The 23,452-nt window shown below is 30.4% G+C and overlaps 6 protein-coding genes across 6 annotated transcripts in view; 3 read left to right on the plus strand and 3 right to left on the minus strand.

Annotated features, from left to right (window-relative positions):
- Position 1: 1 nt before the first annotated feature.
- LOC128386633 (CD9 antigen-like) lies at positions 2 to 2,000 on the plus strand. The gene is made up of 7 exons (XM_053345691.1): positions 2 to 147; positions 239 to 324; positions 388 to 585; positions 671 to 751; positions 1,252 to 1,347; positions 1,429 to 1,530; positions 1,592 to 2,000. The coding sequence occupies exons 2-7, from the start codon at positions 241 to 243 to the stop codon at positions 1,742 to 1,744; spliced, it is 714 nt and encodes a 237-aa protein (XP_053201666.1). The 5' UTR covers positions 2 to 147; positions 239 to 240; the 3' UTR covers positions 1,745 to 2,000.
- On the minus strand, positions 2,001 to 3,692 carry LOC128386626 (CUB and peptidase domain-containing protein 2-like). The gene is made up of 3 exons (XM_053345684.1): positions 3,411 to 3,692; positions 2,756 to 3,327; positions 2,001 to 2,678 (listed from the first exon to the last, which is right to left on the minus strand). Exons 1-3 carry the CDS (start codon positions 3,618 to 3,620, stop codon positions 2,063 to 2,065), a joined length of 1,398 nt encoding a protein of 465 aa, XP_053201659.1. The 5' UTR covers positions 3,621 to 3,692; the 3' UTR covers positions 2,001 to 2,062.
- A 742-nt stretch (positions 3,693 to 4,434) lies between these two features.
- Positions 4,435 to 6,016, plus strand: LOC128386629 (chromobox protein homolog 5-like). Its single transcript, XM_053345687.1, has one exon. The coding sequence runs from the start codon at positions 4,803 to 4,805 to the stop codon at positions 5,694 to 5,696; it is 894 nt and encodes a 297-aa protein (XP_053201662.1). The 5' UTR covers positions 4,435 to 4,802; the 3' UTR covers positions 5,697 to 6,016.
- LOC128386636 (mitochondrial import receptor subunit TOM22 homolog) lies at positions 6,005 to 6,746 on the minus strand. The gene is made up of 3 exons (XM_053345695.1): positions 6,612 to 6,746; positions 6,226 to 6,459; positions 6,005 to 6,148 (listed from the first exon to the last, which is right to left on the minus strand). The coding sequence occupies exons 1-3, from the start codon at positions 6,630 to 6,632 to the stop codon at positions 6,125 to 6,127; spliced, it is 279 nt and encodes a 92-aa protein (XP_053201670.1). The 5' UTR covers positions 6,633 to 6,746; the 3' UTR covers positions 6,005 to 6,124.
- Positions 6,747 to 6,870: 124 nt separating this feature from the next.
- On the plus strand, positions 6,871 to 8,507 carry LOC128386628 (uncharacterized). Its single transcript, XM_053345686.1, has 3 exons — positions 6,871 to 7,907; positions 7,980 to 8,171; positions 8,264 to 8,507. Exons 1-2 carry the CDS (start codon positions 7,073 to 7,075, stop codon positions 8,135 to 8,137), a joined length of 993 nt encoding a protein of 330 aa, XP_053201661.1. The 5' UTR covers positions 6,871 to 7,072; the 3' UTR covers positions 8,138 to 8,171; positions 8,264 to 8,507.
- LOC128386631 (transmembrane protein 98-like) overlaps positions 8,481 to 23,452 on the minus strand; it is a 31,747-nt gene continuing 16,775 nt past the window's right edge. Inside the window, exon 2 of the mRNA XM_053345690.1 lies at positions 8,481 to 8,892. Coding sequence (XP_053201665.1) covers positions 8,752 to 8,892 — 141 coding nt within the window. The 3' untranslated portion in view covers positions 8,481 to 8,751. The remainder of the gene's footprint in view (positions 8,893 to 23,452) is intronic.

The raw sequence follows: 23,452 nt of genomic DNA on the forward strand, positions 1-23,452 counted from the left end.
TCTGATTGTTACCTTTTTCTTTCCATTACACCTTATCATTAATTACCAAGTTACCTTCTTCCTTTAATAACAATCAAACTATTACAATCAGTGTAGAGCAATCAACTAATAACATCGTGTGATCTTCCAATCAATTTAAATCTAACGGTTAGTTTTCAATCATTTTTTTCTCTCTAATTTTTTCCATTGACAAAAATTAAACTAATTTCTGATTTCTTTTCACAATTAACTTAATCAGAAATGACGCTTTGGGACTTTGCCACCCCAGATGCTGCTCTTCCTTGTTTCAAGTATTTCATTTTTGGATTTAATTTCGTCACTTGGGTATGTTATCCGTTAATTGTTCACTAATTGCTGTAAATTAACTTGACCACTCTTTTAATTAAGTGTCTTGGAGCAGCTTTACTAACCATTGGAATCATAATCAGGACGGACGACACTTTGTATGAATACACGAAAGCGCTTGAGATTCAACGTTACTACATTTCGACCTACCTTTGTATGGGCATCGGCGTTTTAATCATCATCATTTCATTCATCGGGTGTCTTGGTGCTGCCGTTGAGAGTCCATGTCTTCTTGCATTTGTAAGTGATTAACAATTTAGTCTAATTGTTGTGTGTGTGTTAATTGACTAATCGTTTTTGTTTTCTAATCAATCAAAATTAAAAGTATGTCTTTGTAACGGGCATTTGTATGGCCTTGGAGGTCGCTTGTTGTGTCATGGTTTGGAAAACCGCTGGAGGCGAAGCTGTAAGTAGACTTTTGATTAATTTATTAATCATTCAACGTTAAATTAGTTTAGTTAAACATTTAATTAACAGTAATAATTGTCTATTACTTGAGCAAATGTTTCTCTATGAGTGTTTCTCAAATACAATAAAATCAAGAGCAAACAAAGATTATCAATTAAGATAATTTAGACTTTAACGTTTTCCTTTTTTTAAGATGATTGTTTCTCATTGATTGGAAAATTAATTGTTATTAATAGTAAATTAGTTAGCAATTAAATTGTTCAACTTAAATCGTAGCCGAATCTAACCAAACTCAATCTAATTAAACTCGAAAACAACCTAATTCCGTTGAAAAATGACCTAACCCAAACTAAAGTAATCGCAGTCACGATTGGGTCTCTCACCTTAATCAACTCGTTTAACATTTAATTAATCAGTTAAACCGATTAATTAGTTAATTTCTTCTCAATCAATGAATCTGTGTGACTTTAATCAATTGAATTGTTATTTTCTTTTTAGCTTCAATCAGAATTAACTGAGCAAATGTTAAATCACATTCGCATGTATAATTCAAACCTTGATTCTAAGCGATTTATGGATTTAATTCAGTATCGAGTAAGTTAATCTGATTAGAATTGTTCAAGTTAACAATTCGATAATTGCTTGTTAATTACTTTCTCTTTCATTGAATTTTAGCTCGAGTGTTGTGGTGCCCGTGATCGTTTAGATTATGATAAATATTCACTTGATGATCCACCTTCGTGTTCATCAGAAAGGACAAATAATATCAACATCAGGGTAATTATCTAATGGAAAATTAACCAATCTAATCAATTAATTGTTTCTCCGATATTTTCAGAGTTGCGGTGAGAATCTACGTCGATATTTGGAGAAACGAGGTGGGGCCATTGGCGGTGTTTCCATGGGACTATTGTTACTACATCTTTTCTCACTCGGATTCAATAGTTGTCTATTCTGGGGACTTCATCAACAATCCCGTTATCGTTATTAATCAACCCTCTGGAAGAGCAATTTGATTAGTTAATAGATTATAATGGAAAATACCAATCATCTAATTCAACTTTGCGACTTTTGATTTCATTTCATTGATTAGCTTTTCGAGAAATTTATTCACAATTTATCATTTCTTTTTTTTTCTCGATTCACTTTAAATCAACATTAACAAAACGATTCGTTTTTTTTGTATTAATCAAAATTTAAGATCATCTTTTTTTTGAACAATTAAAGAAACTTTTTTTTCACTTCGATTGTTTCGTCTTTCGTATAATCTTTATTTGATCTTATTTCGTTTTCGAAATGTTATGTTAAATTATTCCATAGTTTCTTTGATCCATGAGATTTTCGCTCTAACATTAGCGTAGACTGCGTTTCCATCCTTATCCCCACAAACTGGACCAAGAATTGTTCCAGTAGTGACCATACTTGCGATTCCAAAGAGATACCAAGTATCGTCCACTTGACAGACCAAAGGTCCACCCGAATCACCGCTACAAACTCCCAGTCCATGTCCACCGACTTTGATACAAATCTGAGAGTCACTTGATGTATCGACTTCCTCAGCATCACCCATAGACTTTGAGCAAGCATTTATATCATCAATTTCAACGATTATCTGCTTGAGAATACCACTGCTTCCGGTTCCTCGAGTTGCTCCCCATCCTGTTACAAAACATTTGGTTCCTTTGGTTAATTTTGTCTTCGAATCTGCTAAACAAATTGGATTAACAGAATCGGTTATTTCCACAGGAACACTCAGCTTCATCATAGCGAGATCATTGATGTGATCGAAATCACCGGTTTTCACTTGAAAAGGTATATCACCATACTGAGTGACAGAATCTACTGAGCGAGTCTGTTCAGTTCCATCATTTTTGAAGGAGTTATGATTACCAAGAACAACTCGAATATCTGAGGATCGAGGAACTCTGTAAGATTAATCATGAAAAAAATCATGAGAATATAATTAATCTGAATTGATAACAAGTTTCGACAAAAAACTTACGCGGCAGCACAATGGGCTGCAGTTAACACATATTGAGGATGGATTAAAGCTCCTCCACAGTAATGCCCTGAGGGCCAGAGGAATCGAGCTTGAAGATCAGCCTGCCAAGGCCAACTTCCAGGAATAACAGGATCACCACCAAGAATTCTGTCCGTGAATCCACTTGTATCTGGTTTGATTTTTTGTTTTCCACATTCATATTTAGGTAACTTTGCCTTTTTACATCCTCGTTCATCAGATCCATCGGTACATTCATATTTACCGTTGCAAAGTAACGTACGAGGGACACATTCACCTGAGAAACACCTAAACTCTTGATTTGAACATTTGTCATAATTTTTCGAGGTTGTCCAGGAGATATGGAAACCACGGCCAGAAAAAATATAATCGCTAACAAATTCAATTTTCAACAAAGAAATTTCGGAAACTGTCAAGTCTTTTGGTTTCCAAGTTCCACATACGCGTTGGACTAGCGCTTCTTGAGCGAGTGACGATCCATAAAACGAAAGCGAATCGTCGTCACATCCAAGTGATTCGTCGAGATCCAAATCTTCAAATTTAACTGTTAAATACTATCAAAGAAAATGGAGAAAAACAATTAAGTTGAAAGTAGAAGCTCACAATTAGTAAATCGTCATCATATTGGTAGACATACCTGTCCATCGGGAATCAAGATTGACCATTTACAATCAAGCCCTTCGGAATAAGATTGATTAGAAAGGTAACCGGGGCTGTAGATATGCCCTGAGGGCTCTGTAAGTATATAAGGAACATCTTTGTTACAAATTGAATCAGGAGCAATCGATAAGCAATTAAACGATTGGTTAAAAGTGATTAGAAAACTTAATAAAATTAAAACTCTCATCGTTTATGGTTAAAATGGAAACAACAATTAAATTGGAAAGTTAATCTTGTAAATGTGATTTGTAAATTTATTTTTCTCTCCATTTGATTTGCTTAATTATCATCGGAAAATTAATCATCAGATTGTAATAATCAAATTTGTTCACAATAAAATCAATTGAACTTGATAATTAACAGTGGATTCAATTGTTTCAATTGTTATTATGAACAAAGAGGAAACAATTAATTGATGAGAATTTAATTGATTGGTGGTAAAAAAGTGATCATTGTGATTAAATGAATTGTTGAATATAATCAATATTGGAAAATGATTGTAATCAAATCATGAGATTTTTGTTTCAATGTTAATTGTAATCTGATGAACTAAAGATTAGCTATAAAGACAAGAAATGATTTGATTTTTTTTCCTCTCGTTTTATTAAAATAAATTAATCATTAAAAATTTTCTTAACTTATTGATTGTCACAATTATCTTACAATAATTTATTGATCAGATAAATTGTTCAAGATTTTAAACAAATATCACTAAAAATCAATAACGATTTTCCTAATCTATTGATAATCAAAATGTACATAGATTAGATTAAGATAATCCATTGACAAGGCCATAGATAACCAGGGCTAATAATAATCACAATTTTAATTGTTACCCATTCATTAATTAGAATAATTATTTTTTTTTCAATTCTAAAGTTGAATTTGAATTTACCGCTTTTCTAATTATGTTGATGTGATTCAAGTGGAATTTTTTTTCGCCATCAAAGTGACTTTTTATTTCAATGTTTTCTCAGATTTTGATTAAACTGTTGACACTTTTTACTGATGGAAAACAAATTTTCAGTCTTTAGATTACTGAAAGTTATTCTTTAATCGGTGATTGAGATAATTGTTATTCGGTTTTAATTGAATTTCCAATTGTAAACATTTAATTTAATTAAAACGAAAATAAGTTCTCAGCGCCATCTCTTGTTCTCTTGACTTTCCCGGTCTCTTATTGGTGAGCAGAAAGTGAGAAATTATTTTAATCCAGTCTCATAGGGCAAAGTCTGATCGTTTTTAGGGTTGATTCTTATTTTCCTGGTTTATCAAATTATCTGATTGATTTGTGTTTTTGTTTTAATTTGTTGTGCTCTCCATTGGTTTAGACTTTGATTTTAATTGTTTCTCTTTCATCTGCTTCAAAATGACCAAGAAAAAACGAGGTGGAAATTCAAAGAGAGGTCGTAAAGCCAAGGAAGAGGAATTTACTGTTGAATCAATTGTTGACCGTCGAGTCAATAGTGAAGGTGTCATTGAGTATCTTCTTAAATGGGTTGGTTTTAGTCATGATGATAATACATGGGAACCTGCTGATAATTGTGCATGTCCAGAACTAATTGAAGAATTTGAAAAAGAAGCCAATCGCCGAAGGAACATTACTGACATTGATCTTGATGATACTGATGCAGAAGATGAAACTGATAACGCCAATAGTAGTTATAATAAAAAGAATCAGAAAAAGGCTGATGATTCTGAAACTGAAAGTGAAATGAATGAAAAACCTAAACCAGCTTCACGTAAATCTCGTAAAAATGGAACCCGATCTGCTTACAAGGAAGATACTACAGAAGATGAAGAAGATGACCTTATGGAAGTTGATCGGTCAACCATAAGTAAAGACAATATTGCCTTGGAAGAATCGGAAGATAGTCTGGATTATAATAAGAGTAAATATTATAACAAGGAAAATGATGCTTCTAAAATTCAACCTGAATTTGAGATTGAAGAAGATGATGATGACAAAAGATCTGAGAAAAAAGATCCACCTAGAGATAAATTTGATGAAATTATGTTCAAAACTACTTCATCTCGCTCATCTTCAGCCATCTCACCGACTACACCTACTAATACAATTTCCGAGAATAATTTGGCCGCCGAAAGAATTTTAAAAGCGGGTCTACTCAAAGATGGTAAAATCCATTTCATCGTCAAGTTGGAAGGTCTAAATGAGCCTCAAAGATATTCCGCTGCCGATGCTAATAAGCTTTTCCCTCAAGCAGTCATTTCTTATTACCAAACCAGAATCAGATGGGAATGAGAAGCTTTTTTATAATTTCAATTTACTCTCCCAGTTGATATCACTTTTTTCACATTCTAATCCGATTTTCATTCAATTTTCAACCAACTTTTCTCTCTCTATCATTGTCACTCTATTATACTATCCTTATTTTTCCCAAGTCTTTTTCTTATCCCATACATGATGTTACTTTATTTTTCTTTCTTCTGACTTGAAGCTTTAAAACTCTCTCATTTGTAAGACACCAAAATTGTTCATCTCAAACAAAGAAAGTCTTCAAAAAGCATGAATTTCCACATGTTCCAAAATCATTAAAAAAAATTTTGACATTTGTATGAAAATTTCTTTAATTATTAGACTATTCTTTTTGTTGTAATTAATTTAATCTGAAGGTTTGACATTGATGGTGATTGTTGATGAAGGTGAAACAACAAATCTAAAGCCGGTCTTCAACCACGCGGTCCAAGTAGTAACTGTAATAACAAGAAAAGATTTTTTAAGATTAATCACTTGTTACAATCAATGTTAATTATGATTCTATGACTGTTACCTGTCTCTGTAATTCTTTCTCTATTGTTGACCTTTCAATTTCCACCCAAATAGGTCCAAACAGAACAATACTAGAAGTAAATGTAACCCAAACAGATGACCGACTAAACTGATAAGTAGCTTTCACTGCTCTAATTGTACCATCGAAAACGGAATAAGATGCATTTCGAACACACTCAGGGAACATTTCGGTTAAACCATAAAGTCTCTCAGCAATGGTTTCATCAATGTCCGGCTAAATAGAATAGAATAACAATGGAAAAAAGAAAAAACAAATTAAAAGAAAAGAAAATGTGGTTAAGGCGAAGGTCGTGATCTCAAGGTAACATTAGACAGAAAAGAGAAAAAGAGAACAAAACGAAAAGAGAAAATGATCCAATTACTTACATCATCTTCGATTGCATTCATTATTGGAAAGTAAAGGTAATGCCAACAAAAAGAATAGAAAAAATTAGCGACAATTTAATTAATTACTAAATAGAATAAAAAAACCAAAAATTTTCTCCAAAATTAAATAAGAAAATCGGACAAATTTTCGCGTCGAAAACCGGAACCGGTTTTTCCAAGAACCGAACAATTTTAGTTACTGTTTCTATCGGCAGATGTCTCACTGATTTCGATTTAAAATCAAAACAATCAAGTGATTCTTGTCTTGATCTCGACAAGTTATTTACAATTGAATTGATGTTTAAATGACTGTAAATTCAATGTTTTCTGTTAAATTGTAAAAGTGAAGGTAATTCATCAAGTGTTTTCTTGGAATTGTGTCAAAGTCACAAGTTCTTCTTGAACAATTCAGATTCTATTGATTAATGTTTTTGCCATAGAAAAAAAAATCAAAACAAATAATGGGCGATGATAAACAATTGGGTCGGACTGCGGTCAATTCTTCGAAGTCAATTCCACCTCCACCACCTCCTCCTCCTCCACCTCCATTACCTTCAAGTGTCACAAGTAAACCTGCACCTTCCCTTGTAGCGGAACTTTCAACCGTCTCTCTTAAACACAGGCCACCTCCAACCTCCAAAAGTAATAATTTGACGCAAAGTAAAAAAAATGTCCCAATGGTTCCCGGTGGTCCATTTAGACTACCACCAGCTTCAACTTTGAAAAAAGTTCGCCCACCACAACCGCCATCATCTTCATCCTCACCATCACCATTACCATCATCATCTTCATCATCAGCTCAATCTTTACCATCAGCAATTAATTCTGGCAGATCAATTGATCCTCTTTTAGCTGAAATCTCTGCCGTTTCCCTAAAGTCCAGGTCAACTCAAGGTGGTAAAAAAAGTGTCTCCAACATTTCCAATACCTCGAATGACACCTCATCTGGTTCATTTAAACAACCAGCACCTTCAACTTTACCCAAGAAATTTCGTCCACCATTACCACCTCCACCTCCACCATCAGTTCCACCCTCTGGATTCTCAAACAATTCCAATGGCTCAAAATTCATCCCTCCTCCACCTCCTTCCCAAGCCTCTTCCAGTAGCCTCAAGAAACCTGCCCTTCCACCCAAAAAGATAATCAATCAACCTGTCAATACTAGCGAATCAGATAATCGACCTGCAACATCCACAACGAACTTAGAGTCGCGATTCCGTCACATATTTAAAGATCTCCACACTTTACCTGCTCCAGAGCCTTTTCTTAGCTCCAAAAAACAATATCCAAGTGAAAGTAAGTCCAATAATTTGTATCATTCATCAAAATAATTAATTCGTATCCTTTTGTTTCCATTTTCATCTACAGGGAAACCCCGAGGTCCAGCTCCACCTATTCCTTCACGATCAACCTCAATTTCAAATCAAAATGACAACAACGAATCAAATAAATTCAACTCAACGCCAATGCTTCATGTTCAACTTGAACACCAAGCTCTAGGTGTAAATTACAATACTAGATACTAACGAAAGAGCCTCTGGTTCAATCAAAATGAAAAAGGTAAATTCAAATTCCATACTCACAATATATAAATAAATTACTCTTTGGCAATTATTGATTTCCTGGTTTTTTTCTCTTCTCTATCTCCATAGATTATCGTTTATTTTGTTTTCCTCTTCTTCGTATTTGGATTGTACAATTAAAACACAATTAAGAGAAAGAAAGAGCTAATTGTTTTAACGAAAATGTTTCCAGTATAAATACAATGTAAAGAACTTTGGTCTTGACGATTGAACGACGTTTTCAAATTTTAAAAATTCTATTCAAACGATTCCCGATCAACTTTGTGATACAATTAAAAGACAAGAGTCAAGATTAAAAGATTGTTTAATTTAATTAGATTAAATTATCTTGATAAATACAAGTTTTGATGGAGTTTTTTTTGGCTTAAGAAAAAAAGATGAATAATTAAAGGTAATTAGTGAGCCCGTTTAACAGGCCAAATATTAATTCCAATTTTATCGCCATTAGGCTCTTGCTAATTATTATTATTATGACTTGATGATAATCAACCGTTTATGAGGTAAAACAAAAACAAATTGTTGATATGAATTACGATTGATTGTTGATTGTTGGCTGATTAGTTGAAAACAACTTCCAATCTATTTGTTGGTGATGAGTTTCTTTCGTCTTCTCCATTTGCTGAACAAACTGGATTAATTGCTCCATTAGAACCATTATTAGTTGATTCGATTAACGATTGACCAACTTCCCGAAGAGCCTAAAATGATGTAAATTGTAAACATAAATTATCATTTTATTAAATTGTTACGAAATTGTAATAAATTAGTTAATAGGAAATTAAAAAAACTACATCACAATTAACGTGATTATATTGACATTTCAATTCCAGTCAGGGAATTGCTATCAACCAATATCTTGAATCTCATCAAAGGAAAGTTAATTGTTAGTCAACTAAATTGTAACATTGATTATTAATCACTTTATATGTAAGAATTTCTAATTTTTTTCAATAATCAATCAATATGATTAAATTTTATTTAGGTAAATTGTTTGAATCAATTTTAACCGGCGGGTGAGAAAACTTTAATTGTTGGATAATCTTTAAGTTTTCATGTTTAAGGTTAAAATTTAACTACTAACTTTGATTATTTGATTTAAATTAGCCTTAAATTGTGAACAAATTAGGATAATTTAGTTGATGATTAACGTTAACATGATTAAGTTACCCTGATTTTCATGGTTGGTATTACAATTTAAATTACAGTAGTTACGAGATTAAAGCATTTAATTTCAATCTAATAATTAAATTATTGAACAATTTAACTTATTCTCATAATGATTAAACTTAATTAATGGATTTAAGTTCATCTTTTAATCCAATTAATTGTAATCCAAGCATGGAAAACAATTATATAATCATTAATTGTATCTAACAGGAGACAATTAATCAATGACAATTCATATAAAATCAACGGTAATTGTAATTGGATCAGATAATCAGGAATCAAATTACTAAATTATTGACTAAATTGAGTTATCAGCTGATCTAGTAACTATCAGAGGTTTTTAATCAATAATTAACTTGATTATAAATAAATTAAGGCGTGTTGGTGATGGTTTTAAGCCATAATTAGTAATTAAATTTTAACTAATTATCTAATAGTTTTCCATAATTAATCACAATTAGATAATCATGCCTTTATTAGTCAATGAAGAAAAGTTTCAATCGGTTAATGTAATCATTTTAATTGTAGTAATCAGTAAATTAAGATTGGTTAGTTAATCAATTTACTAATAATAATAATATATTCCAACACTAATAGTAAACAATTTGATTAACTTTTTACCGTTCTAATTATAATACACAAATATCACTAATTGTCAATTTAATCAACAGAAAAACTGTAAATCAGTGAAAATAAATCATTCTGACCTAATTTAATTGGGTCCGTTTACACTGATATTTGATTACAATTAAAGTAACAAAAAACTTGATTAACCAAGAAAATGAAACAAAGTGTTAAAACAAAACAATTGATTCCAATCAAATTAATCAAGTTTCTAATTACAGATTGATTGTTTTCATTCATTAGGTGACATTTATAACGGTAAAATTTAATTCCAATTATAGTTGATAAATGTTGTTAATTTGATTTCTTACTGTAATTGTCAATCAGATTAAATTAGATTTCCTGTTGAGTTAATTTTTCCGTAATTGTTTATTGTTGTGTAACCAAACTGGTTAAACAACCAGTTTCTTTTGTTCAACCAGGTACCACCTCTCACGTGGTACCTGGTTCATTCTATTGGTTAAAATTTTGGTAAAGATGAAGAAGGTGAGTGAGACAATTCTCTCCCTCACCACCAATATAATGGCCGATTTTCGGCCATTTTCCTTATGGAGATTTTGGGTAAAGTAACCCTGTTTTCGTAACAATAAAATTACCTTTTGTTAAGTGCTTGTTTCTCTCCATCTTTGGCACCCTTACGGGGATCTCTTTTATATGTGTTTTAGATAAAATATTGTACAACAATCTAAAGTGAATCACTTAGTTTAATCCTTAATGCTAATCCTATTTACTGTGTTTTAATCAATAAGTTTGTTAATTTATGTTCTAATCAGAATAGTAATTGTGGTTTTAACCAACAACTTAGTTAATTTCAATTCTAATTTCAATTAGAACAGTGATTGTGACTATAACCAACCCATTGGTTAATTTCAATTCTAATTTAAATTAGAATAGTAATTGTAACTATAACCAACACATTGGTCCCTATTTTAACGTTTATTACAAGTAGAAAAGTGCGGTTCGTATTGACAAATAAACTGGCTAATTTCTATCAATTAGAAAAGGTGCCTTTGTTTTGTAACTGTATAAAACAACAATTTAAACGCTGACTGACACAACGATTTTGGTTCTCGCTTACGATTTAATTCCTGGTTAACATTTTTTCTTCATTAATAAAATAAAATATTAAAAGAAATCCATTTACAACAATACGATTTTACGAAGCAAATCGATAAATTAAATCCAACAAATTGAGCCATTGGTCTGCTACCAGGAAAATAAATCAGATAAGTATTAAATTAATTTTGTCTCAAATCATAAACAAAAAACTGATCATATTGAGTTAAATTAACCATCGAAAATGAAATCATAATGATGGTGAAACCTAATTAGAATAACAAGAAAATTACTATTCACCTCATCCTCAATGAAAAGCAATTATTATTTCCTTTTGTACTCAATTCAACAAAAGGAACATTTTAACTTCGACCTTAATTCAAAACAAATAATTATTACATTTCATTTCAACCTCAATTTAAAACAATCAATTATTTCACTTCAATATAAATCATCGCTGTTTTCAATATAATTCGTCATTTATTGAATTAACTGATTTATTAAACCATAAATTACCTTCAACAATTAAACAATAAAACAATAAACAATTGAATTACCTTCAGCAATTAAACAATAGAAGAATGAACAAATAAATTACCTTCAACAATTAAACAATAAAACAATAAACAATTGAATTACCTTCAACAATTAAACAATAAAACAATAAACAATTGAATTACCTTCAACAATTAAACAATGAAACAATGAACAATTGAATTCAATCAGTTATAAATAAAATTAATTCTTGAACTGGGTGAGACAAATTAACTACAATCATAATTGAAATCAGTCAACTATAATTAAAAGTAAATCATTGAAATTTTCTCAAACTGAAGTGAACTTTTAACAATTGAAAGCAACCAACCATAATTAAATATAATTATCTGCACCTTTTGAATTGAATTGAACTTAACAACAATTGAAACCAACCAACCATAATTAAATATAATTATCTCACCTTTTGAATTGAATTGAACTCAACAACAATTGAAAGCAACCAACCATAATTAAATATAATTATCTGCACTTTTTGAATTGAATTGAACTCAACAACAATTGAAAGCAACCAACCATAATTAAATATAATTATCTGCACTTTTTGAATTGAATTGAACTTAACAACAATTGAAACCAACCAACCATAATAGAAGTATAATTATCTACACTTTTTGAATTGAATTGAACTCAACAGCAATTGAAACCAACCATAATTCAAGTATAATTATTCGAACTTTTGAATCAAAATTGCACTTATAATAATTGAATTCGCTCTCAATCAAATATGATTAACTCTATCCTCAATTAAATACAATTAAATTCTCTCTTAGCTCTCTTTCTTTTAATTTCAAGTTTCTTTCTTCTCTCTCTTTTGAATTTAGCTCTCTTTCTTTTTAATTTCAAGTTTCTTTCTTCTCTCTCTTACTTTAGTCTCTCTCTCTTATTTTATTCTCTCTCTTTTACTTTAGTCTCTCTCTTATTTTATTCTCTCTCTCTTACTTTAGTCTCTCTCTCTCTCTTACTTTAGTCTCTCTCTCTTACTTCAGTCTCTCTTACTTCTCTCTCTTATTTTATCTCTCTTACTTAGTCTCTCTATTTTATTCTCTCTCTTACTTTAGTCTCTTACTTAGTCTCTCTCTCTTACTTTAGTCTCTCTCTCTTACTTCAGTCTCTCTCTCTTACTTTAGTCTCTCTCTTATTTTATTCTCTCTCTCTTACTTTAGTCTCTCTCTCTTATTTTATTCTCTCTCTCTTACTTTAGTCTCTCTCTCTTACTTTAATCTCTCTCTCTTACTTTAATCTCTCTCTTACTTTAATCTCTCTCTTACTTTAGTCTCTCTCTCTTTTACTTTAGTCTCTTTCTCTTACTTTAGTCTTCTTTTTACTTCAGTCTCTCTCTTTTACTTTAGTCCCTCTCTCTTACTTTAGTCTCTCTCTCTTACTTTAGTCTCTCTTACTTTAATCTCTCTCTTACTTTAGTCTCTCTCTCTTACTTTAGTCTCTCTCTCTTACTTTAATCTCTCTCTCTTACTATTTTAATCTCACTCTTTTAATATTAATTCTCTCTCTTTTAATTTTCATTATGTGCAAAACATTTTGTCTATTTTTTTGTTTAATCATTATTTTCTGGTGATATGAATGATAACGATCACCTTTTAGAAATAGAGGAACAGGAAGCTATACACTTAATATTTGGAATTCAATTTAGTGATACTACAATCAAAGTTATACAATTATTAAGTTTTCTCTCTCCATTTATTATATTACTAATTTGGTTTATCTTTAAATTACAACAATTATACATTGAAACTCATTTCTCACCCTAACTATGGATGATCAACCTCTTTTAACTACCCCGGTGCTGGGGATTGGTAGAGAGAAGAAAAACAAATTAAATTCTACAGTAAATCAACAATTACATATTCCTAATTTCTCCGGTGATGGGGATGAGGATTTATTAGATTGGCTTGATCATTTTGAATCAGCTGCAGTTGCTCTTGATTGGGATGAAGAGATTAAACTAAAAGCTTTACCTGCTTATTTAACTGGTACCGCTAGTAGATGGTACAGATGTAGAATTAAACCTTTAACTGGCGATAATATTCCTAAAACTTTTGAAGATCTGAAAGTCAAATTGGTTTCAGATTTAGCTCCTTCAGGTTACCGGAAAAATTTAATTAAAGAGTTAAATAATAAGAAACAACGTTCAGATCAATCAGCTATTTCTTACTCTTACGAGGTTCGAGATCTATGTAGAAGAATTAACCCAGACATGCAAGAAGAATTAGTAAATAGCTTCATCGACAGAGGTTTAAAATCAAACATCCGAACTAGATTAGATTTACTAACAGCTGATTCTACCTCTGACTTTATTACTAAAGTAACATTAGCTGAACGATCAACACTATCAAAAAATGATGATTTAACTGAATCCGAAGAGAATGAACAGTTAAAAAATACAATAACGGCATTATCGCAACATTTACAACAAATTACCGAAAGATTAGATTGCTTAACTTTCCAACAAGATATGAAAAAGCGAGAGAGAGACAATTATCGTAATCGAAATGATTATGGAAATAGTAATTATCGAAATGATAACTATCGAACTGAAAATTATCGAAATACAAATAATTATCGTGGTAACTATCGAAATAATTACAGAATGAATAACTATCGACCAAGTAATCAATCAAACGATAATAATCAACCAATCATATGTTACGGTTGCAATGAGCCTGGACATAAAGAAATGAATGTCCCTGAAGAGCGGACAGACCTCGGATGATCAAAAAGTATTGGATGGGCAACTCAAGGTCCATCAACATCTAAAGATGATAATTGAGAACCCAAAATCAATCACAAGATAATCGAAAACAACCATGGTTTTAAACAGAAATTTAAGTAGATCGCCTCCTCGTTCGATGCGTCCACCTCGACCAGATGAATATAAAGTTACCTCAATCAAATACACCACGAAATCGATCACTAAGTCCTCGACCTAGAGGACGACCACAAAAATCTCCTCACCCTCAAGGTAGAGGTAGACCAAGATCGAGATCAAGATCACCAGTAGTATAAAAGTGAACCTCTGGCACAGTTGGAGTTCTCTGATTGGCTGATACAAGCATCGATCAAAACGCCCCTGGTGGCAACTAAAGCAGTCTATTTCTATATGGGTGGTCCAAAATCAAGAAAATGCCAATAGTGTGTTTGAACTGGGTGCCTTTAGGCACCCTGGTTCATTATACAGGGTGTTCATATTGGGTTTTGTAAAATTCTATTGGTTGATTTAAAGGAGCAGCCTAATCTTTGAAAATCAATCATTTTCATCTAACCTCGACCGAGTCAATATTAAAAATACGATTTGACTTTAAAAAGTTAAAAATTTGTTAATTGTGAATTTTGGATGATCTTGAGTCGTTTAATTATAAAAAGTATCAATTTTAGATTTTGGATGAAATTTAAACGATTAAGTTTTAAAAGAGTAAATTGTTGACTCTATTTGAACTTGAGTCGATTAGCTTTAAAAGCGACATTGTATTTTTGATGAACTTGAGTCGATTTACTTTAAAGTGTAAATTGTTGACTCTGTTTGAACTTGAGTCGATTAACTTTAAAATGTGAATTGTGAATTTTGGATGAATTTTAAACGATTAACTTTTAAAAGTGACATTTTATTTTTGATGAACTTGATTTATTCTTGAAATCACCTAAATTAGTTCTCCATATAGATGACGCATCGAAATATAAGTCAAGAAACAGCAAGAATGCGGTTGGCTGCTCTAGTGAATCGCAGTGCAAAACTCAGGGAGGAAATCACCAATTCAGGATGGGAAGAGATAAAAAATTGGTCCAATAATCCCGCAGGAGTTGATGAACTGTCAAAAATCCTCAAACGGAGTACCGTCGAAAGATCATCCTTCCTACTCTATATTTGTGAATTAATCGAAATTGATTTGATAAAACACAGATTCTGAGAGGATTAATAGCTAATTTCCACTATCCTACCAATCCTATACGTTACTTTTTAAATTAAAAAATTTGGCTTATTTTGAAATTTATTTGTATTTATTTATTTATTTATTCGGCTTTTTCTATCTTGATTTTATTAATCTTGTTTCATTAGTAAACACAAAATCACAACTTGTTTAATATTCTATCTTTTAACTTTTGTTAATTTTTGGTCATTTATGTTTTTACCTCAAAGAGTAAGTTGTTTTTGTTTGTTATGCGAGTCCATGAGGTGAATGTGGTGACCTTCAGGGGTTGCTTTCACCTCTAGAGATGAACTAAATGAATTAATTAAAAATTATTTAATCATTTAATTAATTAATTAATTAATTAAGCAATTAATTAATTAATTAATTAATAAGTTGATTTAATTATTAATTTTTTCCCAATTAAAAAATTAATTAGTTGATAATACTTATTTCAAAAGAATTAATGTGCTAATTTGTTTCCCTCAATTTTCCATTTTTCCCTCATTATTGAAGACTACTCGCCTTTCACTGTCTTTTTTGTCGATAAACTTTACATTTTTTCTTTTCCATTTCATTTGTGTTTTTACCTTCAAAGAGGTAAGTTGATCACAGTTATTATGCGAGTCCAAAAGGTGAATGTGGTGACCTTCGGGGTTGCCCTTTCACCTCTAGAGATGAGCTAAAATGAATTTAATTAAAATAATTAATCATTTCATTAATTAATTAATTAATTAATTAATTAATTAATAAGTTGATTTAATTATTAATTTTTCCCAATTAAAAATTAATTAGTTGATAATACTTATTTCAAAAATTAATGTGCTAATTTGTTTCCCTCAATTTTCCATTTTTCCTCATTATTGAAGACTACTCGCCTTTCACTGTCTTTTTGTCGATAAACTTTACATTTTTTCTTTTCCATTTCATTTGTGTTTTTACCTTCAAAGAGGTAAGTTGATCACAGTTATTATGCGAGTCCAAAAGGTGAATGTGGTGACCTTCGGGGTTGCCCTTTCACCTTTAGTGATGAGCTAATATTAATTAAATTAACAAATTAATTAATTAATTAATCGAAATAAAATTAATAATTAAATCAATTCATATTAATTGAAAAAATTTATTCATTAATAATACATTGTATAATCATTAAAGTATAATTAGATTCATATATTAATTTTAAAATTAGATCTAAATATAATTCACTTAATTAATTAATTAATTAATTAATTAATTAGTTGATTGATTTAATTATTAATTTTTTTTCTTTCCAATATTGATTAGTTGATAATATTTATTTTAAAAGAGTTAATAAGCTAATTTGTTTCCCTCAATTTTACAATTTTTTCATTTTTCAAGACTACTCCCCTTTCACTGTCTTCGTTTGTCGATAAACTTTACATTTTTTATTTTCCATTTCATTTGTGTTTTTACCTTCAAAGAGGTAAGTTGATCACAGTTATTATGCGAGTCCAAAAGGTGAATGTGGTGACCTTCGGGGTTGCCCTTTCACCTTTAGTGATGAGCTAATATTAATTAAATTAACAAATTAATTAATCCTTTCATTAATTAATTAATTAATCAAAATAAAAATTAATAATTAAATCAATTCATATTAATTGAAAAAATTTATTCATTAATAATACATTGTATAATCATTAAAGTATAATTAGATTCATTAATTAATTTTAAAATTAGATCTAAATATAATTCGCTTAATTAATTAATTAATTAATTAATTAGTTGATTGATTTAATTATTAATTTTTTTTCTTTCCAATATTGATTAGTTGATAATATTTATTTTAAAAGAGTTAATAAGCTAATTTGTTTCCCTAAATTTTACAATTTTTTTTTCATGACTACTCAACTTTCACTGTCTTCGTTTGTCGATAAACCTTAAATTTTTTATTTTCTGGCTCATTTGTGTTTCTGCCTCCGAAGAGGTAAGTTGATTAGCCTTATTATGTGAGTCCAAAAGGTGAATGTGGTAACCTTAGGGGTTGCCCTTTCACCTTTAGTGATGAACTAATACAAAAATAAACCAATTAATCAATTAATCAATTAAACAACTAATCAATTAATCAATTAAATAATGAAATAGTTATATTAGTTGAAAAATATTTTCTTTTGTTGATTAATTGTGCAATTAGTTGATTGAATATTCTATTAATTGGTAAATTAATATTTTTTTATAGATTTTTAAGAAAGTTATTAATAAAAGTTCATTCACTTTTCGTTTTTTCAAAAATTATAGACTAGTGTGGCCTTCATCTGCCGTTTTTCTTTAATTCTCTGTCATTTTTGTTTCCTAAGCGGTAAGTCAATGTTGATAAAAAAGCATGTGTCAGATGAGTGTCTTTACAATGATAGGTTACTATTCAAGCTTCAATAATGATTTTATATGTATTTAGTTTCAAAAAAAACAAAAAATGACTAATTGAATTAATTATATTAATTATAATATTGATTAATCTTATTAGATTTAAGATTAAGTTACAAAAGTTTACAAGCAGCAAGATATGTGAAGAAGTTAAACCAGACCATAATACATAAATAACATAAAATTTCTTTTGTATCTTTCAAGTTATACACTCACATTTTTCAATCTGTTGGAAAAAAGTTTAATATCTACATAACTGGTTATATACATCTATACCATAAAAGTAAGTTGTTTTATTATAGAATCGAAAGCAAAAAGCTGTTATGATGATACTCATCATTGTCATTTGATTCCTAGTAACAAGCAAATTAATTAAAATTTAACCCATATATTTCTATACATCCAATACACAGATACAGCTTTAATCCCATATTAATCTGAATTGTATCTTTGCGAATACTTAAAAGAAAAATGGATGGTAAGGTGTAATTTTTAACATATGATAATCAATTTGCAACATATATATTTTTTTTTCTTCCCTTTTTCATCATAGAACGAATGCAAGCCCGATTAGCAGCACTTGTTAATGACGGTGTTCAGACAGTAAGTTTCTCTGAACCGTTTTCACCTGATTTGAGTTTAACCTTTTTTCTTTTCATCTTTAAGTTGCTCGCTACCTATTACACTTTTTTGACTCAATTGAATACGGAAGCTCGACCAATCGTTGCAAATCTGAGGAATAATGAATTTCCTATTCAACAATGGACTATTCCAGTCAATTTAAATGACCTTGATGAATCAATTGGTAAAATCTTGGCACGTAAAATTCCGAAAAAAGATGACAAAAATTACTATTTGGTTATTGCCCTCAATGAGATAGATCTTCTCCGAGTTCAATTAATCCATCACATCAAAAACCTCGAGCGAAACCCAGTATATGCTCCAGCCCCCATTGAGCTCAACTAACTTCATGTTCACGTATACCCTATAAATTTCATTTGTATTTTGATATTCATTACCAAAGATTCATTATCCAAAAATGTTATATCTTGTCATACTATTTCCATAAATGTTTTCAAGTCATTATAAAACAAAAAACACAGCTCAAAGTATATATAATCAAAAAAGCCAAACAATAAAATCATGATACAAAGTTAATTGCAAATTTTCCCGCTCATTACGTGTATGAAACTATTGTAAATAGTTCACTCTCCTTTATGATTAGTCATTTGTTATTCATTCATCAATGAGTCCAATTGTTGTTATCATCATAACCTTTATAATATTACTTGTTAGTATCGCGTACTTTTTAAATATCTATTACCATGTTTATGCCCCCAGAATTACGAGTCACTTAAATATGAAATAAAATTAATGGTGAGTCTCTGGAATCTTAATGGTAAAATCAATATTACTGTTGATAATTCAAAACGTAAAAAAGCTTATAACGCTCAAGTAATTAAATCTGAAGGGTGTACTTTCCTTGTATTTGCATCTGGTAAAGTAGTGGCAACTGGTGTCACTGATGTAAGCAAACCTGCAACTGTATTACAAAAACTATTTCGTAATAATTCAGTCAGTTTCATACGAATATGTAATATTGTAGCTCAATCGTATTTACCATATATGATAAATTCAGCCCATTTACTGAAAGCTCATACTGATTTACAATATGAACCTGAACTATTTCCGGCTATTTACTTGAAAGAAAATGGTGTAACTCTTCAATATTTCTCAACTGGAAGTATAATTATAACTGGAGCTAAGACTTTACCTGATATAGAGTGTATTCTAGCGACTCTCCTTTCAAAAACCGCGCATTTAAATACTTCCATCAATCAACAGTAGATGGCGCTTCTTCTTCTCAATATAAGTAGAAGCACATTGACATGTCCGCCATTTTGTGTTTAGTTCTATGATGGAATGGTTCTCTTCTCGACCGATACATATTGGTGATTTCATCTACCTCAAACAATCTTGGACCATTGTTAACTGTGAAATTTTCTGTTCAAGAATCAACATCACCGCCTATAATCGAAGTGCTTCACCAACTGGATACGGTATTTCATGTACACTTTCAGAGTTTCTTTTCATCTCAAACTTCATTGATTCAACTTTAGCAAATGTGTTTCATCCAAGTGAATTTTATAATATAAAGATAGAATCTATTGGTGATCTTCGTTTAAAAGTAACCAAGGGTGATAAATTCATCTTTTTATCTCGAGCTAATAATTTACGTTTACTGGAACTTCAACCTGCACTTGTATATCTTGTCAAGTTACAGAAAAAAGTCAAAGAAGAAAGAGTTGGAAAATTCAAATTTCTCTCAACACTTTTTACTGCCGCTCATCTTTCATCAAGCTACGGATCATCCATTGTACAACAAGTTTGTCAACCATTATCTAGTGAAGTAAAAGCTACTCTTGTCCCAATTGTTGGCAAATATTGGGATCTCTTCCTTAGCAACGTTCTCGCTCCATTACAACTACCACCAAGACCTAATCTCGCTGTTGAGAATATAAAACATTTTGATCACGAACTGTTAATCGAATTTTACAACGAAAACCCTCAAACTTTCTTATCACTTGTCAATCTCTTCTATCTTATCCAACATCACCCAGCGTACTGATGGACGATATTTGTGGGTATTTTGATACGCAAGGGTTTCGTATCCATAAAGTTTACTATCCAAAAGAGATTGCATGTCTCAGTGTCTCCGAGATTATGTGTCTCAAGGTATCAATTGCATCTGATGTGCCTGATTACCCTCTTCCTTCACTCGAAATAGACTATTTAACCAAAAACCATCATGGGTTAGAATTTAATACCAGTGATGATCTACAGCTAACAAGGAAAGAATTTAGAGACTTATTGAAAGAATTTTATGATATTGTTAAATCCCCTGAGAGAAAAATGATTGCAGTTAAGTCCAGAGAAGCTGAAGAAATAATGATGGAATTTAATATCCCTACCCTGAATATTCTCTCTTTTGGAGGTACACATAAAACCATACGAGATATAGAACGTTTACCCTGTCCCCACCATGTTATTCAAAAACCTTTTATTAAATGTTGTCTTAATACTGTAATTATGATGAAAAAATGGACTGAAAATAACCCCTTATACATATGAAATATCAAAAGCTAAATAAAAATTCAATTCAAATTTGAATGAAGTCATATTATATTTACCTGCATTATTCATTTTGATTAGGATTTATAGTATTTCTATAATGTATATCGGAGTAAATCATGATGATTTATTATGATTAATTAAATTTTAGCTTTTTTATACATTCATATGATGACTAATCATTATTTTGAGTAATTAAATTTTAGCTTTTTTATACATTCATATGATGACTAATCATTATTTTGAGTAATTAAATTTTAGCTTTTTTATACATTCATATGATGACTAATCATTATTTTGAGTAATTAAATTTTAGCTTTTTTACGCGTTCATATGATGACTAATCATTATTTTGAGTAATTAAATTTTAGCTTTTTTACGCGTTCATATGATGACTAATCATTATTTTGAGTAATTAAATTTTAGCTTTTTTATACATTCATATGATGACTAATCATTATTTTGAGTAATTAAATTTTAGCTTTTTATACATTCATATGATGACTAATCATTAATTGTTTTCATTTGTATTTAACCTGCTCCCTCCATTTGAGCTCACTCAACAATATCATTTGTTATTGGTTAATACATAATGTTAATGTGAACAAGTCCTCTCTATTCTTCTCTGTCTTTGTTTGTCGACAAACTTGTTTACATTTTTATTTTCTATTTCATTTGTGTCTCAACTCTTGGAGAGGTAAGTTGTTTTCTTTTCTTATGCGAGTCCAAAAGGTAGAAGTGATGACCTTCGGGGTTGTCCTTCTACCTTTAGTGATGAGCTGAGTAATTAGGGATTTAGAATAGGTTAGGTTTCCGGTAATTCTCAATTAATCATGATTATTTACATGATGAAATCATCCACATGATTTGTTCAATTAAATAATAAAAAAAATAATGAATCTATAGATTTGAGTATTCGATCATATTATTTATAGGTTCATTTCTCTATAAAAATTACTTTTCAGCTTTTTCTATCATAAGTTTTATGACGTAGTTTGTTTACTAATTATTTGTTTTCTCATTTTTACAGGTTCTTTCTATTCTTCTCTGTCTTTTTTGTCGCAATATTTGTTTATTTATTGTGTTTTCCTCATTTGTGTCTCAACTCTTGGAGAGGTAAGTTGTTTTCTTTTCTTATGCAAGTCCAAAAGGTAGAAGTGATGACCTTCGGGGTTGTCCTTCTACCTTTAGTGATGAGCTGAGTAATAGGGATTTAGAATAGGTTAGATTTCCGTTAATTCTCAATAGATCATGGTTATTTTCATGATATCATTTAATGAATTCATTCAATTAATTTATTGATTTATCTGAATCAATAGATTTCAACAATCAAATCAAATAATTTATAGGTTCATTTTTCTATAAAAGTAATGCTTAGCTTTTTTAAATATAAATATGATGACGTAGTTTGTTTACCAATTATTTATTTTCGTATTTTTACAGGTTCTTTCTATTCTTCACTGTCTTTGTTTGTCGACGAACTTGGCTACCATTCTATTATCTCTTAGTTTGTCTCCAGCTTTCGTCTTGGTAAGTTCACTTCAATGTTAAAATGAGAGTTGAAAAAGTGATCGTGATGATCTTTAGGATTGTCCTTTCAGCTCTAGTGAAAAGTCTAAGTTAATAACATCTAGTTTTTGTTTAAATTTGATCTATTTTCAGTTTCATCTCTAGTATATTATACACATTCTATCAAAATGGATAACGATGTAAGTAAAATTTGATCAATTTGAAGTACTTTTAGTTCATCAATGGTTTTTTTTCTCATAGAGTTCCAGCGATGAAACAATAATATATGACAATGAGTCATATGGTTCAACTACTGAAATATCATCATCATCATCATCATCATCATCATCATCATCATCATCATCATCATCATCATCATCATCATCATCATCATCATCATCATCATCATCATCATCATCATCATCATCATCATCAGTGAAAGGTGAAAGTATTGCTAATCGTACATATAAATGTAGAAATTGCAACAAAAAGCCTTACAAGCGCTATGGCATGTATCGGGCACATACCAAAATTTGTGGTAAACCTTACCCATCACTCAATGTATCATTCCCATCAAAGAATGGACAATTTCACAAGTTGATGAGCTCTATGGGAAATCGCTTCGTTGTATATCGAACCGAGAATCCAAATGCTGTTGATACAAGTGCAATTTATGATAACTTATCCGTCAATATCATAAATGTTTTAAAAATGGCGATCAACAAGATGAAGCTTATTAAAGCCGCAATAAGTGTTAAACTTGAAATGATCAAAGAAACAATCAATGGACAACAGAAATTGAAGCCAACGTTCACGAGTACATTACTCAAAATATATCAAGGATCAAATTTAACTAAAAAAGTTGGAAAATCACTCACTGAAATTGATTCTTTCATAGATCAATTCACTC

Source organism: Panonychus citri, unplaced genomic scaffold (genome assembly GCF_014898815.1).
Source record: "Panonychus citri isolate SS breed McGregor unplaced genomic scaffold, ASM1489881v1 Contig00072, whole genome shotgun sequence".
Classification (NCBI taxonomy): Eukaryota; Metazoa; Arthropoda; class Arachnida; order Trombidiformes; family Tetranychidae; genus Panonychus; species Panonychus citri.